This window comes from Thunnus albacares, chromosome 4 (genome assembly GCF_914725855.1).
Source record: "Thunnus albacares chromosome 4, fThuAlb1.1, whole genome shotgun sequence".
In the NCBI taxonomy this organism is placed as follows: domain Eukaryota; kingdom Metazoa; phylum Chordata; class Actinopteri; order Scombriformes; family Scombridae; genus Thunnus; species Thunnus albacares.
The window spans coordinates 1,236,787-1,253,786 of record NC_058109.1 but is presented as its reverse complement, the minus strand read 5'-3'; the positions used below and the strand labels follow the sequence as shown (position 1 = coordinate 1,253,786).

Genomic DNA, 17,000 nt, shown 5'->3' with positions numbered 1-17,000 from the left:
CCAGTGTTCAATGACATTAACCCAGTTTAACTGACATGCTTTTATTGTCAATGTGCAGTATTTTAATCATACAGCCGTCTTAATGACGTGGATGTTTGCAAGTCGTTAACATGAGAATCTTCCGTCTCTACCATCCATCACAGCGCTGACTACTACTGAATCTGTGCGTTCGATCCACACCGACCGACTCTGACCTGCGTTCAGCGTTTCTGTCCACAGTTCTGTCAGCGGCGGCTCCCGACCAGCTGAGAGGACAAACTGTCTTCACTTTACTGAACCAAAACAGTTTCAGAATAGAAATATATAGAAAATGTTTGTCAGCGAGCGAAGGATCTGACTGTAGTGAAACAGGTGAGCTCACAGACAGAACGGGAGCCGATCAATCAATATAGATACCGTTAATAAGTCCTGAACATATAAACAGCAGGTTACGTTTGTCTCTCAGAGTCAGTGTGGATCAATACATTTGATCAGGTGGACGTGTGTCTGTTCTGTGAGATGTGTGAGTGTCAAAAATGCCTCTAAAAAGTCTAATTGTTAGTCTTTTTTTTTGTGAATTACATTTTAATTGATTTTTCTGTACAAACACACACATACATAAACCTATCGATGCCTCTTACTGGCTGAGCGATTACGGCTGATTGGTCAAATAAAGACGCTGCAGAAGGAAACTTCACTTTGTCTGACAGAAACTCGACGTTCAGGTTCCAGACGTTCACTTCACATCTACCGTTTCATTATTTATGAACTTATTGTGACTTCACTTCATCAGTTTAACGAGAAGGTCGTGTTTCATCACCGCATCATCGTAATGCGTCTGTCAGCTCCCACTTACCCTTTAACATGATAATGTAATTAATGTTAGATTACATTAGAGCAGCGCTAATCTGTCCTAAAAGAGAATAAAACAGCTTCATAAACACGGACGTCAAAGATGCTGCAAGATTTATTATTACAATTTCTACATTTATGTTTTAAAATAGCAAAAAATAAACCAGTCAGACGGAGCACATGTGGTGTTTCTGATACAACAGATTGGATCATTGATCGTATATGTTTATATAACGTATTTATGCAGCCGAAGGCAAACAGACAGACATCTTCATATCTCTGCTCGTCCTTGTATTGATTAGCTGTCAGATCACTCATCAATAACGTCTCCTGACAGAGCAGGAAGATATATCTCTGTCACTGCAAACAACAAGCCAACTATGAAATCTTCTTTCCTCTTCAGGAAATAAGACAATCTTTACGTTTCTTGGTTTAGTTCGTCTCCCACGAAGAGAGAAAAGTCTTCATGCAGCAGAAAATCACGACAACAGAATAATACGCACGTCGTCCGATGATGGACGGACTGTCGCTGCTGTTAAAAGAGAGAAAGGAAAGAACATGTAAGAAAAACAGGAGGAAACAGAAAAAGAAGTTAATGAACCAACATGAAAGAAAAATTAAAAGAAAACATCATGAAAAAAGGACAGAAAATCAGAAGAAAACAGAAAATGAAGAGAAAGAAGTAACATGAAAGAGACAAAAAGAGAAAGAACGAAAGAAAGAAAGATAGAAGAAACCCCGAAACAAGGAGAATAAATGAAAGAAAGAGAGAAAACAGAGAGAAAGAAAGAAGAAAGAGGAGATTTTCTGGTTCAGGTCTGCTCATACTGCTTCCAGGAAGTAGCCACATCCTACTTAATTAACCAGCCCCCCACCAGCAGCCCCGGCTGTGAAGCCAATGAGACATGATGTCCAGATCCTGTAATTACACGCTACCCCCCCCCCCCCCCACACACACACACACTCACACACTCACACACACACACACACACACACACACACACACACACACTCACACACTCACTGGAGGAGAAATCACTGGTTTTATTATCAGACTTTGATCCGTTCGGTCCGATAACATTTGGAAAGTTTCAAAGAGCTGCGTGATTAAATTATTCGATCTAATCTAAGGACTAAACACTGTGTGACCTGATTATGGATGTATTATCTGTTATATCATAGATCACAGTGACTGTTTTTAATTTAAAACGTGTCAACAGACACATTTTAGTAGGAACTTCTTGATAAAAACGGCGTTTGTTGTGTTTTGTTTTCATGCTACATGCGGCCGACCGCCGGCCCTCTGATTGGTGGAGGTGGTTGTTTGCAGCATCTTAAAAAAAAAATCTGCTTTAATCACAAATTAAACATCAGCAGTTCAGTATTTTATCTGTTGTGATGTTTAAAGTCTCTATTGAGGAAAATTAGATCCATTCAGATGAAAATGTGTATTAATACAACAGTTTACATAGCATTTCTCATTTTGTTGGTTATTTGTTAGACTGCGATTAATATGCAAATCACAACAACTAAATGCACAATAATGAGCTGTTTTCTGCATTAATATAAATGTATATAAATGAAGGGAATATCCATCCCATAGTTTCTGACATCATGTTTCCCCACAATGAAACCAAACCTCTGACTCAACATTTACAAAGAAATGTTGTGTTGCTAATAAATATCCCTCGTTTATCCCTCGTCACCGACACAAAGCGACCTTCATGAGCGGCGTGATATCTGATGACAGCAGCGGCTCTTTCAGGTCAAACTCTCCAAAGTCCTCACGCTACTTTCCATAAGATGGCACTAAATATTAGTCTTAAAGTTAGTGAACAGAAGAGGTCACGACCTTTTATCTGCATGACTGAACCTGCAGAACTTTGTTAAGTGGTGTTGAGATGTAAAGCAGAGCAGACAGCTCCTCCTCTTATTACCTTTGTGCCCTTTTCAAAGGACAAATCAAGACATTTTCTCCTCACGGTGTGTCTGTATCTATATTTCATATCTACGGAGAGACGGAACACTTTGAGTCTCAGGATTTACTGTATGCAAGAAGCACTTATACAAACACATCTGCTCTTAAGAGGCACCTGCAATTCAGATGATTCAGGAGCATTCGTGGCCCGAAAATTCACAAGTTTAGATCTGTTGTACAAGTCATGAACTCAGCAACACATCAGTGTTTTACTCATAGAGGATAAAGATGGACGTGGCGAGGCGAGGCGTGTCGTTGGCTAAACTGTGCTAACAGAGCAGGTTTCATAATCAAGTAATATTAAACTGAGTGAAATATTGCAACAATAATCCGACTCAGTGTGAGTCCAGGAGCCGAGGAGAGCAGCAGGTGAGCCGACTGTCAATCACAGCTGTCGATCAACGCCCACACAGCAGACATCAAAGCTACTGGAAGTCTTCAGATCTCATTAACGGAGCAATAATTTACAAAATGACCACCAGCTCACTTATTAAAGGGCCTGAATTTAGAGATTGAGACCAGAACGACTCGTTGAAAACAATGACTGACTCAGTATTTCTGGGACAGAAATAAAGAAGAGACACTAAAAAACATCTTTCTACAGTCAAACAGACGTTCAGTCTTTGGAGGGAGTTGGACAGGAAGTGGTGGTATTGGATGGATGATGTTGGAGGATGTTGTGGCCACCAGAGTGTCTCCAAAACCTGCAGGAGTACTGAGAGGATGTTAAAAAGGAAATAATATGCAAAATTAAACTTTGACCCAAAGTTATTTATCTTATAGGCATCCCCTCTGTATTTATTAAGGATATTTATTTTAACAGCTTAAAAATGATTATAATTCTAAACTGAAAATAGGTATTTTTATGGATTTTATTTTTATGGTCACCATGTCAAAAACAAAGAGCTGGAATATAGAAACGTTCTATGTCTTGTGTATTTCTGTTTTTTAATCTTTTTGTTTTTCTTTTTAAATTATTATTTTATTGTTTCTTTAATATTTTCTTCAGTTTGTTGTTTTTTTTTCATTTGATGTCTCTATTCCATGAAGTTTATATGTAAAGATATATATTATTATGTATTAAATGATGGTCTTTTTTTACTGCAGTTGATTTTGGTTTCATATTTAATCTCTAAATTCATCCAGATGATTGAAAGTGTTTCTCGTCCTGTAAAGAAAAGCAGAGTTGATGTGTTCACCGCTCTGAAATCATCAATTTAGTTCGTACCTCTCAGAAAATGGTCTTAAATCACTCTTACGTGCCACTTCAGAGCAAATCTGTTCATATGAGAGCTTCTTACACATTCTGATAAAAAAAAAAAAAAAAGCTTTGATTCACTTTTATAAGTTGACACTTTGTGCATCAATAGTGCGTCTGGCTGAGTGCTGGAGCGCGTTGAGTCAAGAAACAGAAACAGGAAAATAAAAAGCTGCATACTTTTTTTTTTATGCAGTTGAATGACAGTTATTGAAACTGTGGAGCTTTCACAGCCTGTTTTCTTGCACTTTCATGAAATATCAGGCAGCAGAACTCTTTTCTCTTTTCTCTCTTATGCTCCATAAAAATGAGCTGCATTTTTACTGCTTTCAGCTTTTTCAATTGCAGAAACTTTCACCGTCGCTTACTGCTGTTTGGATGAAGATTAACCTTTTAAGAAAGTTTCTTAAAGGTTAAAGCCATTAACGATAAAATAAAATAAACTTTTTTCACCTTAATGTTCCACCTAAAATCCTCTTTCAACAGGAGCTACATCCCCGGCTGGTCTGCAGGTTCTTGTACATTAACGTCTGTGTTGGTTTTGTGTCTCCTCAGGTGGAATCTGTATCGCTCAGTCGCTGAAGATCCCTCATGACCACAAACCCTCCGACTTCGATAAAATCATCCGTCTGCTGCTGGACACTCGCTATGCCAGAGCGGTCATCCTGTTCGCCTCCGATGAGGACATCAGGTAAATAAACACTTTATCTAAACAGTAAATAAACAGTAGCGGGAGACGAAGCTGCCGGAAGATTCATGTCTGCGGTGGAAGAGTCGAAATTAACGCATTTATAGTTAAAAGCAGTTTGTGTAGCAGTGGAGGAAAGTAGATTTATTCAAGTACTGTACTTTAGTACAATGTTGAGGTACTTGTACTTTACTGGAGTATTTCCATGTGATGCTACTTTCTACATTTCAGAGGGAAATATTGTACTTTCTACTCCACTACATTTATTTGACAGCTTTAGTTACTTTTCAGATGAAGATTTGACACAATGGATAATATAACAAGCTTTTAAAATACAACACATTGTTAAAGATGAAACCAGTGGTTTCCAACCTTTTTGTCTTTTGACGTCTTACAAAAAGCAGTGTGTAGTCGGGGTCACATTTCACATGTCTATGAGTTGTTAACAGCTCCACCAAATACTGATTTTTCCCTCTAAACTTCTCACATGCTTTCATTTCAATAAATGTTCAAATGATCCAATATTTCAGCAAAAATCAAAGATTAGAGACAGGCAGTGATGCTGTTACAGGCGGTGATGTTGTTATAGACGGTGATGCTGTTACAGATGGTGATGTTGTTATAGACGGTGATGCTGTTACAGGCGGTGATGTTGTTACAGACGGTGATGCTGTTACAGACGGTGATGCTGTTACAGACGGTGATGCTGTTATAGACGGTGATGTTGTTACAGACGGTGATGCTGTTACAGACGGTGATGTTGTTACAGACGGTGATGCTGTTACAGACGGTGATGTTGTTACAGACGGTGATGCTGTTACAGACGGTGATGTTGTTACAGACGGTGATGTTGTTACAGGCGGTGATGTTGTTACAGACGGTGATGCTGTTACAGACGGTGATGTTGTTACAGGCGGTGATGTTGTTACAGACGGTGATGCTGTTACAGACGGTGATGTTGTTACAGACGGTGATGCTGTTACAGACGGTGATGTTGTTACAGACGGTGATGCTGTTATAGACGGTGATGTTGTTATAGATGTTGTTATAGACGGTGATGTTGTTACAGACGGTGATGTTGTTACAGACGGTGATGTTGTTACAGACGGTGATGCTGTTATAGACGGTGATGTTGTTACAGACGGTGATGCTGTTATAGACGGTGATGCTGTTACAGACGGTGATGTTGTTACAGACGGTGATGCTGTTACAGACGGTGATGTTGTTACAGACGGTGATGTTGTTACAGACGGTGATGCTGTTATAGACGGTGATGCTGTTACAGGCGGTGATGCTGTTACAGGCAGTGATGCTGTTATAGACGGTGATGTTGTTACAGACGGTGATGTTGTTACAGACGGTGATGCTGTTACAGGCGGTGATGCTGTGTGTGTGTGTGTGTTTGGATGCAGGGGGATCCTGAACGCCTCGAAGCGAGCAGACCAGCTCGGACACTTCCTGTGGATCGGCTCTGACAGCTGGGGAGCCAAAAACAGTCCCATCCACCAGCTGGAGGACGCTGCTATCGGAGCTGTCACCATCCTGCCAAAGAGAGCCACCATCAGCGGTGAGTTCACACCTTTAAATCTTTTATGTAAACTGACACGTTTTTGTCTGTGATAGCGTACACGCTCTGCTCTTCCTTGATTGAGCAGAAAACACTCAGTCATCAGTGAGAACATTCACTCTTTACCGTTTCTTGCTTTCCTGTGACACAGGACTCTTCTGATGATGATAATATATAATCATCATTCTGCCAGAGAGACACAATCAGCACTACTGTATCTGCAGCACCTTCATGTCTCAGTCAGACTTTAGATTTATTAAACTTTTATTCCAGGAGCAAAGATAAAGAGAGAAGTTATCCACCAGTCTGTGTGAACTCTGTCCTCTTTGTATTTTTTATTTTATACGACGTGGTTTCCATAAAACTTTGCTTTGCACTTTGGTGCTTTTTATCTGTTGCATTGTTAATGCATATGTAGCATTATATTATGTTGCAGTTACATCAACATGAAGACAGACAAGTATTATTTAAATTCAATCGACTCAGTATTTCTAGAGAGAAGTTGAGGCTTTTTGAACGGCTGTCGGTGGTACTTTAAGCCTTGTTTTTTGTTACGTGGTCATTCAACAAGTCCGAGTCTTGGTCTTCTCACCCTCTTTGATGCTCTGGCTGAGCTTCGTCACAACAGACGTGACAGTGATATCGATCTTCTCATCTAACTGTCAGTAAGAAAGTGAAAAAGTGTGAAAAGAGTCGTATAGAATACTTTCTGTTTGAGGTCTGAGATCATAAAGATGCACAAAACGTTGATCAGAGGAAACATGAATTATGGTTCGACTGACTTTAAAGAAAAAACAGAAAACAAAATGCTTTATTGATGATGATGACAGCCCGTAGATGAAGATGAATTGGTATCACAGCGCAGTTTTAGTCACTACAGACACTGTGAGTGTGTCGTTAAGTCAAACAAAGATGTTGACGAGGATGTAAACCGTTTGTTGTGTCAGTTCTGTTAACATGAAGACTTTGACTTCAAATACAATATGAATCCTTTGTTCTTTTTTTCAGTGAGCAGCTTAATGGGAAACAGAAAAATCAGATTTTATTTTCTGGAATCAAACTCCTCCTGCACACACAGAAAGCTTCTGTATTCTTGCTGCTGATGTCGTGCTGTAACATGAATTTCTGACCTTTTCTGCTCCTAAGAAACATATTTCTCAGACTTGCTTTGCCGGGAGCTTGATGCAAACTGGACGAGCGGCTGAGTTTAAAGTGTTTTAACCTTGAAGAAGCCTAAAGGGCTCGATGCTGGTGCACTGTAATAAACATTGTCCTCTTCGATATGCTCTGTAGTACCTTTTGTCCCCTCTTTTTTTGACATATGATTTGTGGAAATGGACGTTTTCCGGGCATAAAGTCAGCAGGAGAGAATAGTGGGCCGTGACGGGCGGTCTGGGTAACTGTGAGGGCAACAGATCCATTAAACTGAGGGTGAAAGAGTCCGAAAAAAAAGGTGAGAGGGAGAGAAATCTGGCTTCATGATGAGAGTCAGAAATGAGCTGCAGGGTGTTTATTAACCTCCCGTTCCTCCAACTCTCTCTGTTTTTCTGTGCTGGAATATTACCTTTATGAATATGCACCATGTGAGCACAAAACTGTAATAAAGGACGATGTTAAAACTGGATTTTAGGACAAAGAGTCTCCTCAACGTCAGGCTGTTATGTCTCGTCTCAGGCAGAAACCAGAAACCTCTCACTGCATTTAGAAACCGCTGATGGCTACAGGCAGGAAATAAGAGTGATGTTAGCATGAGAAAAAAAGTCATGTTTGCATGAAAAATGTAAAGTAGCATAACGATAAAGAAGGAACGTTAGCATAAAGAGGTAACTGTAAACAATAAAAGTAACGTTAGCATTAAGATAAAACATAACGTTAGCATTGGAAAGTTTTAAAAAAGTAATGTTAGTGTAAAAATATCTTTAGCAAAATATATAAAAAGCAAATTAGCATAAATAAAAACATGAAATTAGAATGAAATGTTAACATGAAAAACAAAAAAATAATGTTAAAAATGAAAACTGTCAGTGTTCACACAAAAGTTTGTGAACTTAAACTTTGTACTTTGTCAGTCATGCAAACACAGAAGAAGAGAAAATACAACCACAGTTGTAACGAGGTAATGAAGCAGGAAGCAGCTACAGGCGGTTTTTATATCGTCTTTATTTAAACCTTAATGAGAGAAAGACACAGTCATCAGTTTACATTTGTGTTGAAACTGTTCTGTGTAACTTTAATAATGATGCAGATGTGAAGAACTGGACATGAAGTCAGCGAGAGGAAACACAAACTGCTCATTTATCCAGACATCACTTCTCTGTCCACACTCTCCCTCCGTTTTCTTGGCTTTACATGTCACACTGTGTGATATCCAGTTTGTCTGATTATAAATAAATCAGAATCTCATTTTGAATGTCCTGTGAGGTTTCCATGCAAACTGAAACGGTCAAATTCCCTTTTATCGTCTTTTCAGACCTCAGAAAACACATTTCTGCTCGTGTTTGTCATGTAAATGTAAATCTGAGCTGCTACAGACGCTGTTAATTACTGAGACTGAAGCCAGGAGACGCAGCATCAGGAAGACGGAGAATATGAGTCGGAGAATGAAAGTTTGAGGGAAAAACAAAGTAAAGAAATACAGAGATTGAAAAAGACAAAGGGCCAAAGACACAAGAAGAAGAAGAAGAAGAAGAGAGAGAGGAAGATGGAGGATGAGTTGAGAAGGAAGGTTTCCTCTGGTGGCAGAGACGCCTGCTGAGTCTGCAGCCTCCAGCTGAGATGGATCCTCTTCCAAGAGTTAATTACTCCCTCTAATCCACTAATATCAGACGTTTAATGTCGAGCAAACCAGTGGACGGAATACAACCATGACATGGTGTTAATACCTTATTATGCAACGGTAAACCAGCAGCACAGACCACATGAAGTAGTTCTGGTCTTTATATGGCAGTTCTGGTGTACAGGTGCAGGTGAGACATGAAATATGATCTGTGAAGTCCAGTTTGAATAACAGATCTCTGACACTAAAACACTGCACAGACGTCTATAACTCTGGGAAGTTATCACTGTTTTCTCTCTTGTCTTGATGATCGTGAAGTAAACAGCAGTTAGGTTCAACCACCAGGAATGTGTGCTTGCACTTATTTCATTGGTTACTGCAGAGCCTCGCCAGATGACGTCATGTTGCAGCAAAAGTTGAGACAAGTTCAATGTGTTTTTTATACAAAAATGGGTTCAGAAGTCGGTCTAATCTGGTTAGTAGTTGAAAAAAGTTTACTGAAAATATTTGAGATTCTTTTTTAGGCACCTAACGGTCAAACGGAGGGTTTGTGCCGGTCTTGTGTTTGCAGTAAAGTGTGAAGCAGTCGGGACGAGTCAGCGCCTACCAGTCTGACGTCATGGTGCTCTGCCGGGCGACAGCGCTGCTCCCTGCAGGTTGGGAGTGAGTCGCTGCACCGAGTGAAGAAGTTGAAGTATCTCAGGGTCTCGTTCAGAGAGGGTAAAGGACGCAGGTTCAAACATATTTCAATCACATGTCTGCAGACACAGACGTGTTCCACATGTGTGTAATAGGAAACAAGGCTGCAGCTGTGATAACTTTCCAGAGTTGTAAAATACAGTCTGACTACTACAAACCACTGTTCAGTGTTTGTTATTGATCGGCCTTTAAACGCAGTAATCTGTTACCCCAACCAGACTTGCTGGATTGTATTTCATTGTCTCACCTGTATTTTAAACAACACGCCTGCACCAAAAGCCCCTTGGATTGTTGCCGAACAACAAGAGAAAGTTGGAAAAATAAAGTGGTGTGTGTGTGACAGCTTAATGAGAACATGAATACACTACATACATACAGTAGATGAGACAGACATGATGTGGGCGGGTGATGAATTTACTTCAGGTGGACGTTGAAAGCACAGATCAGCCCTAAGATGGAGCGTGAGGTCAACAGCTGGAAGGCCAAACTCTCAACTCCTTCATCTGTTTTAGAGCTGCAACACAAAATTAATCAGCAACTATTATGATGATCAAATAATCATTTTGAGCAAAAATGACAAACGTTCAGAGAATTTGAAGCTTTTCTGTGTACATACATGACAGTAAACTGAATATCAAACCTTGAGCTTTAGGAAATTATAATATTTCTCTATTCGATTGATTCTGAAAATAATTGGTGGGTTAATTGATCTTAAATGGCAGCCATCATTTATTTACAGAAATAATCTTGTCAAAAGTCTCCTGCTGACTTTTCATAACTCATCCAGCCACTGATCTTTCTGTTGAGCTGACGTCAGGATATTTAACTGCTGCTTTGACTTTTGTTTTCAAGCTTTGCTCCACAAACTGAAGTAAACTTCTCCTCTTCAGTCCAGAGACGTTGAACTGCAGCTCTGAGGAGAGGAAAAGAAGAAGAAGAGAGTTTAGCCTGCATCTCCTCTCCTCCACCCACTCCTCCTCTGCGTCCTCTTCGTCTGAAACACGCAGCGGTGGGCTCAGTGTGTACGAGGGAGATAGTGGAGTATGTGGATTTTAATCTGGCTCCATGTTAAGATGGCTGTCCTCCTGCACACATTCGCCTGAGAGGAACAGAAAACGAGTCTCCAGCCGACAGAGAAAAGACAGAATGAAAAGCTTGATATGATGTGATATGAAGAGCGAGAGGCAGCCGTACAGCAGCAGGCTTCAGATGCACTCGTGAAGGTTTATTTTACTGCGTTTATGACACTTTAAATCCCTCTTGAAATTTGACTCTTTTGTGCGTCAGCCTGGTGTGTCAGCATCTGTTTGCTGACAAAGCAGAGAAGTTTATGTTTAGAAAAAAATCAATATATAGCTGAAGGGCTGCAACTAACAATTAATTCCATTATTGATTAACCTGATGACTATTCTCTCGAAAAATAACATCCATTATTGTTATGGATCAAATGGACCCGCACTGTCTAAATACACAGACAGGCAAATAAAAGACTAATATGCAGGTATTTAAAGAGGATATATTCTGCACATCTACAGGTCTATATTTTTAATCTGGATGTCTTGATGTCTGGATGTTTGGATGTTTAGATGTTTGGATGTTTGGATGTCTGGATGTCTGGATGTTTGGATGTTTGGATGTTTGGATGTCTGGATGTTTGGATGTTTAGATGTTTGGATGTTTGGATGTTTGGATATCTGGATATCTGGATGTCTGGATGTTTGGATGTTTAGATGTTTGGATATCTGGATGTCTGGATGTTTGGATGTTTAGATGTTTGGATGTCTGGATGTCTGGATGTCTGGATGTTTGGATGTCTGGATGTCTGGATGTCTGGATGTTTGGATGTCTGGATGTCTGGATGTTTGGATGTCTTGATGTTTGGATGTCTGGATGTCTGGATGTCTGGATGTTTGGATGTTTGGATATCTGGATGTCTGGATGTTTGGATGTCTGGATGTTTGGATGTTTGGATGTCTGGATATCTGGATGTCTGGATGTTTGGATGTTTGGATGTCTGGATATCTGGATGTCTGGATGTTTGGATGTCTGGATGTCTGGATGTTTGGATGTCTGGATGTCTGGATGTTTGGATGTCTGGATATCTGGATGTCTGGATGTTTGGATGTTTAGATGTTTGGATGTTTGGATGTTTGGATATCTGGATGTCTGGATGTTTGGATGTTTAGATGTTTGGATATCTGGATGTCTGGATGTTTGGATGTTTAGATGTTTGGATGTTTGGATGTTTAGATGTTTGGATGTTTGGATGTCTGGATATCTGGATGTCTGGATGTTTGGATGTTTAGATGTTTGGATATCTGGATGTCTGGATGTTTGGATGTTTAGATGTTTGGATGTTTGGATGTCTGGATGTCTGGATGTTTGGATGTTTGGATGTTTGGATGTCTGGATGTTTGGATGTTTAGATGTTTGGATGTTTGGATGTTTGGATATCTGGATATCTGGATGTCTGGATGTTTGGATGTTTGGATGTCTGGATATCTGGATGTCTGGATGTTTGGATGTCTTGATGTTTGGATGTTTGGATGTTTGGATGTCTGGATGTCTGGATGTTTGGATGTCTTGATGTTTGGATGTCTGGATGTCTGGATGGTTGGATGTTTGGATGTTTGGATGTCTTGATGTTTGGATGTTTGGATGTCTGGATGTCTGGATGTTTGGATGTCTGGATGTCTGGATGTCTGGATGTTTGGATGTCTTGATGTTTGGATGTCTGGATGTCTGGATGTCTGGATGTTTGGATGTCTGGATGTCTGGATGTCTGGATGTTTGGATGTCTGGATGTCTGGATGTTTGGATGTCTTGATGTTTGGATGTCTGGATGTCTGGATGTCTGGATGTTTGGATGTTTGGATATCTGGATGTCTGGATGTTTGGATGTCTGGATGTTTGGATGTTTGGATGTCTGGATATCTGGATGTCTGGATGTTTGGATGTTTGGATGTCTGGATATCTGGATGTCTGGATGTTTGGATGTCTGGATGTCTGGATGTTTGGATGTCTGGATGTCTGGATGTTTGGATGTCTGGATATCTGGATGTCTGGATGTTTGGATGTTTGGATGTCTGGATGTTTGGATGTCTTGATGTTTGGATGTTTGGATGTCTGGATGTTTGGATGTTTGGATGTCTTGATGTTTGGATGTCTGGATGTCTTGATGTTTGGATGTTTGGATGTCTTGATGTTTGGATGTCTGGATGTCTGGATGTTTGGATGTCTGGATGTCTGGATGTTTGGATGTCTGGATGTCTGGATGTTTGGATGTCTGGATGTCTGGATGTTTGGATGTCTGGATGTTTGGATGTCTGGATGTCTGGATGTTTGGATGTTTGGATGTCTTGATGTTTGGATGTCTGGATGTCTTGATGTTTGGATGTTTGGATGTCTTGATGTTTGGATGTCTGGATGTCTGGATGTTTGGATGTCTGGATGTCTGGATGTTTGGATGTCTGGATGTCTGGATGTTTGGATGTCTGGATGTTTGGATGTTTGGATGTCTGGATGTCTGGATGTTTGGATGTCTGGATATCTGGATGTCTGGATGTTTGGATGTCTGGATGTTTGGATGTCTTGATGTTTGGATGTTTGGATGTCTGGATGTTTGGATGTTTGGATGTCTTGATGTTTGGATGTCTGGATGTCTTGATGTTTGGATGTTTGGATGTCTGGATATCTGGATGTCTGGATGTTTGGATGTTTGGATGTCTGGATGTTTGGATGTCTTGATGTTTGGATGTTTGGATGTCTGGATGTCTGGATGTTTGGATGTCTGGATGTTTGGATGTCTTGATGTTTGGATGTCTGGATGTTTGGATGTCTGGATGTCTGGGTGTCTGGATGTTTGGATGTTTGGATGTTTGGATATCTGGATGTCTGGATGTTTGGATGTCTGGATGTTTGGATGTTTGGATGTCTGGATGTTTGGATGTCTTGATGTTTGGATGTCTGGATGTCTGGATGTTTGGATGTCTGGATGTCTGGATGTTTGGATGTTTGGATGTCTGGATGTCTGGATGTCTGGATGTTTGGATGTTTAGATGTTTGGATGTTTGGATGTTTGGATGTCTGGATGTCTGGATGTTTGGATGTTTGGATGTCTGGATGTTTGGATGTCTTGATGTTTGGATGTCTGGATGTTTGGATGTTTGGATGTCTGGATGTCTGGATGTCTGGATGTTTGGATGTCTGGATGTTTGGATGTCTTGATGTTTGGATGTCTGGATGTTTGGATGTCTGGATGTTTGGATGTTTGGATGTTTGGATGTTTGGATGTTTGGATATCTGGATGTCTGGATGTTTGGATGTCTGGATGTTTGGATGTTTGGATGTCTGGATGTTTGGATGTCTTGATGTTTGGATGTCTGGATGTCTGGATGTTTGGATGTCTGGATGTCTGGATGTCTGGATGTTTGGATGTCTGGATGTCTGGATGTCTGGATGTTTGGATGTCTGGATGTTTGGATGTCTGGATGTCTGGATGTTTGGATGTCTTGATGTTTGGATGTCTGGATGTTTGGATGTTTGGATGTCTGGATGTCTGGATGTCTGGATGTTTGGATGTCTTGATGTTTGGATGTCTGGATGTTTGGGTGTCTGGGTGTCTGGATGTTTGGATGTTTGGATGTTTGGATGTTTGGATATCTGGATGTCTGGATGTTTGGATGTCTGGATGTTTGGATGTTTGGATGTCTGGATGTTTGGATGTCTTGATGTTTGGATGTCTGGATGTCTGGATGTTTGGATGTCTGGATGTCTGGATGTTTGGATGTTTGGATGTCTGGATGTCTGGATGTCTGGATGTTTGGATGTTTAGATGTTTGGATGTTTGGATGTTTGGATGTCTGGATGTCTGGATGTTTGGATGTTTGGATGTCTGGATGTTTGGATGTCTTGATGTTTGGATGTCTGGATGTCTGGATGTTTGGATGTCTGGATGTCTGGATGTCTGGATGTTTGGATGTCTGGATGTTTCGATGTCTTGATGTTTGGATGTCTGGATGTTTGGATGTCTGGATGTTTGGATGTTTGGATGTTTGGATATCTGGATGTCTGGATGTTTGGATGTCTGGATGTTTGGATGTCTGGATGTCTGGATGTTTGGATGTCTTGATGTTTGGATGTCTGGATGTTTGGATGTTTGGATGTCTGGATGTCTGGATGTTTGGATGTCTTGATGTTTGGATGTCTGGATGTTTGGGTGTCTGGGTGTCTGGATGTTTGGATGTTTGGATGTTTGGATGTCTGGATGTCTGGATGTTTGGATGTTTGGATGTCTGGATGTTTGGATGTCTTGATGTTTGGATGTCTGGATGTTTGGGTATCTGGATGTCCGTTTCTTGGACTGCTTAGATAATTCAGAGGGAATGCCCTCTGGCAGCCCGTCACAGTGGATTCGTTGTCATCAGTGTGAGACGTTACACTAATCTGACAAACAGAGAAGAGAAGGGAGGAGGACACGCTCAGCCACCGACACTGATCAGCATCTCTTCTCCTTCTTCACACCAGCATTTCTCTCTTTAACTGTCACTTGTTCCCTCGTCACTGAGTTTTCATGTTACTTTACTTCCTCTGCTTTTAAAATGTCCTGCAGCTCCTCGTGCACTAAACTCGTGTCGACCTTTTCACTTTTTGTCTTCTAATTGTTGATACCTTCTTACATCGAAACAGGAGATTAAGTTAACAATAGTTTATAGACTAATGCATGAAATAGAAACCACTGGGGAGAGTTATATTGTCACTGTATATTTGTGTAATTTTATGATGTTATAATTGTTATTTATTGATTCATAGTGATTTTACAGCTGCAGTTTGTGAAGTTGTGTTTCCTGAACACACTGCAGTCTCAGAAACTACCAGATAACTGAGTCAACAACAACTAAACATTAATAAGTCAGGTATTTTTCACGTTTCTCTCCCTCTGTGCTAACTTCATGTATTATAATTTAAACTGTAAGTAAATACAGAACCAGATGTAATTAAATTCTAGTAGCTTCATTAAATCCTTCTGAAATAAACTTCTGTACAGTCTGAGCTAATCACACAGAGAAAAAGTTTCTTTCTGATGAAACCAGAGCAGAAAACAAAGCTAAATAATCAGTTTCTTTACCTGCACGTAAGTAACCAGGTTACAGTCAGCTGGTAGATTTCTCCTGCAGAACGCTGATTTCTCTGACATGTAGACATCAAAGTCCAGATGTGCAGAACAACAGACTGCAGACAGAGAGAGCACAGCGGAGCAGCTGGATGAAAGCAGAGATCTTTACACAGAGTGATGCGTCCTCATATTTACAATATTTCCATCCAAAGTGAAACTAAAACTAACACAAAGTCGCCTGTAGAAGTTTGAATCAGTTGGTTTCTAGTTGAACATTTGACTGTTAAATTCAGATATTTTTGTGCTGTCAGGAAAAGCTTCTCTCGGTCAATCTGCTCCGACACCAGAACAGAAAGTCAGAAAGCAGCGTCTTCTGTCACCGACGCCGTTACAATCAGTGAGCCAAAACAAGCTGATGATAATAATAAAGTTTATTTGTACTCATCAAAACCAGCATTACAAAGTGATTTATAAGGAACACATAAAACACAACGATAAAACACACAGTCATGTATCAATAAACAGACAGATGATTATAAACCATGAGCGTGAGAGTGAAGTGCAACATCAAGAGGAAGGTATAAGCACGACACAATAGTGAAGAGTAAAAATAAACATAAAATAAACAGTTGGAGAGAAATCTGTGATCTGCTGCATGTAAACACAGATTTTACAGTAACCAGGTTACTGCAGAGCATGTAAACGTGTTCCCTGATTACACACATAACCTGGTTTCTCTGAATAACCTGCTTCCTTAAAGAGGACACATTCTGCACATTTCCAGGTCTATATTTATATTCTGGGGCTCTACTGGAATATATTTGCATGATTTACAGTTCAAAAATCCTTATTTATCTTTTACTGGAGTTTTGGAGCTTCGACCGTGTTTAACATCCGACATCAGAAGAGGATATAAAATAACAGAAAAACAGAAAGAGATGAATATGTCCCCTTTAAGTGCATGTAAATACACTGATAGTTACCTGCTAACTAAGCCCAGTCTAACCTACTGTTGTCTTCTGTTAATCCTTGACTGGTGTTGTGACTGGTCTCAGTGGTCCTAGATCAGAGTGTCTGCTGCTAAACGC

The 17,000-nt window shown here is 40.3% G+C and overlaps 1 protein-coding gene across 1 annotated transcript in view; it reads left to right on the top strand.

Annotated features, from left to right (window-relative positions):
• The window catches only part of LOC122981340 (metabotropic glutamate receptor 7), a 325,191-nt gene that overhangs the window by 173,538 nt on the left and 134,653 nt on the right, over window positions 1-17,000 (top strand). The window contains exons 3-4 of the mRNA XM_044350024.1: window positions 4,623-4,758; window positions 6,168-6,322. Coding sequence (XP_044205959.1) covers window positions 4,623-4,758; window positions 6,168-6,322 — 291 coding nt within the window. The remainder of the gene's footprint in view (window positions 1-4,622; window positions 4,759-6,167; window positions 6,323-17,000) is intronic.